Below are 2,328 nucleotides of genomic sequence, written 5' to 3' on the forward strand. Positions count from 1 at the left end.
GCTAATCTACATGAGATTGGGGAAAAAGTTTATACGTAAGAATAAGTTATACGTAAACGTTGTTCCATGATCTACGAATGTTATATACATAATTATAACGTAAATAATACGTTCACTTATTATCGACTTTGCAGTACGAGCTTGAAACCTTCGGAGGTGATCGATATATGTGACCAATTCGACAAATCGTCCATCATCGAAATAGAAAAAAAGATTTTAAAAACTTATCCAAACACATACACATTCAGTAAGAATTTAGCAGAGCAGATTGTAGCAAGCAAGTGCAAAGATCTGCCAGTTGCGATAGTACGGCCAAGCATAGTTGGTGCCTCTTTGCAAGAACCATGTCCTGGTTGGATAGAGAATATTTCTGCATTAACAAGTATTTTCATAGATCTTTTCCGACAGTAATTTTTCAATACTCCTTACATTTCCTAAAAGTGGAGTTAATCGATTTGTTTGTGAGAGGATAAATGAGAGGCTCTCCACTTAATCATCATTATTATAGTTCAAATTTGTTGTTGCTCACAATTACGAGAATTCTTACCAATCTATTTAGCGCTACATTTCTGGTAATCAAAATTCACAAATAATTTCTAAACGAATTTAATGTTACCAGGTACCATTATGCTAATCGGCAGAGGATGTGCAACAGCGATACGAGGTAGGAGAGATGCAATATCGGATATAGTGCCTGTGGATTTCGTAGTCGACATGATAATATGTACTGCATGGCATGTCACGTTACATAGAGATCATGAAGTTAAAGTTTACAACTGCACGAGTAACGCATGCCCTTTTAAGTAATTTTTATTACGAATTTTTTTCTAGTAATGTAATTCGATTGTTAGAGTATTCCATAAGTTTCAGTTTATTTAAGTAAGGTGAACAATGGAAGCGCACACAAACGTAGAATACGAAAGTCCGATTTTGATCTCAATACGTTAATTTAGGAAGATAGTGATGTAATGTAATACTTATTTAGATTGCATAATATTTGCTGAGATACACGGATAACAATAAACTTTACTTTAAGCGTATTTCAATTAATTAATAATACAATGTAATTGTTTCAATTGGCAAGATGGGGTCAGATGAGAGATGCCATTGTGAAATGTAGCACAGAAACGCCACTGAACGATACGCTATGGTACCCGGGTTGTCCAATGATAGCTAATAGATATATTTACCAGGTTCGGAGTATAATTCCGCATGTTTTGCCTGCGTTCGTCATAGATATATTTTTAAGACTCCGAGGTAGTAAACCAATGTGAGTATTCTATCGATTCTCATGCTACGAGAAAAATGGGGAAATCTCTGTCTTCATCTATAATAAAAGTAAAACTGATATTTCAGAATGATGAAACTTCTCCTAAATGGCAATAAGCTGTTTACAATGATAGCATATTTCATCATGCACGAATGGACTTTCCAAAGGGATAACTGTTCTGACTTAGTGAGAAAATCATGCACGAATGGACTTTCCAAAGGGATAATTGTTCTGACTTAGTGAGAAAAGTGAAAATTTTGAACGACGGCGATATGGTCAAACTAGATTTACGGGCTATGAATTGGGAGAAGTATGTTGCAATTTACCTGATGGGAATTAGGAAATTTATTCAGAAACAAGAGTTTAAGTCAGCAGCCCGACAATGGTTATCAAGGTGCATATAAAAGTATCTTCGTATAAAAAAATAGGAACTAATATAAATACATTTATTTTCGGTTATTTCAGGTTGTACTGGATACACCAGATCACTAAAATGTCCGGTATAATGATCTTACTATGGATAGTATACTGTATCGTGTACTGACTATTCGAACCTTATTTTTTCTGTTTAAACCAGAGGAATACAAATTCAATTTTATGAAAAAGGGATGCAACAGCCTTTTCATTTGGCCTTTTCACTCGTCCCTTTCTAAATAAATCCATTTATGACATTGCTTGTTTTTTCTATAATGTTTTAATAAGAATGCAGTTATTTATACGCACATGATTTCAGAGCTGTAAGCAATTCATCTGCTCACTGAATATGAACATTTTTGCATTATAAAGACAACATTATAATGACAAAATCCTTTATCATTCTTCATGAAACAAAAGTTACGAGATAGTTATTCGTTGACAATAATAATTTACTATTGGAAAGTCTACTGAGCAATAAACAATGATGGTAGAAAATAAATATATTTTAAAATATAATAGTGCTAAAGTAAATCATTTTTAAGAATCCTTCAATTGCTCTAAAGGCTCACTTTGGTTCTCAAGTTGTTTGCTCATGAACCTTGTAGTTGCTTGACCAATCGGCGTTAAAATATATGATACAG

General features: G+C 33.5%; 1 protein-coding gene across 1 annotated transcript in view; it reads left to right on the forward strand.

Moving 5' to 3' along the window:
• LOC100749776 (fatty acyl-CoA reductase 1-like) overlaps positions 1-1,880 on the forward strand; it is a 4,012-nt gene extending 2,132 nt beyond the window's left edge. Inside the window, 7 exon segments of the mRNA XM_033324483.1 lie at positions 4-35; positions 135-382; positions 620-803; positions 1,085-1,270; positions 1,357-1,462; positions 1,465-1,664; positions 1,736-1,880. Coding sequence (XP_033180374.1) covers positions 4-35; positions 135-382; positions 620-803; positions 1,085-1,270; positions 1,357-1,462; positions 1,465-1,664; positions 1,736-1,814 — 1,035 coding nt within the window. The 3' untranslated portion in view covers positions 1,815-1,880.
• The last annotated feature ends 448 nt before the right edge of the window (positions 1,881-2,328 follow it).

The sequence above is a fragment of the Bombus impatiens genome, unplaced genomic scaffold, assembly GCF_000188095.3.
Source record: "Bombus impatiens unplaced genomic scaffold, BIMP_2.2 scf_3087, whole genome shotgun sequence".
NCBI lineage: Eukaryota > Metazoa > Arthropoda > Insecta > Hymenoptera > Apidae > Bombus > Bombus impatiens.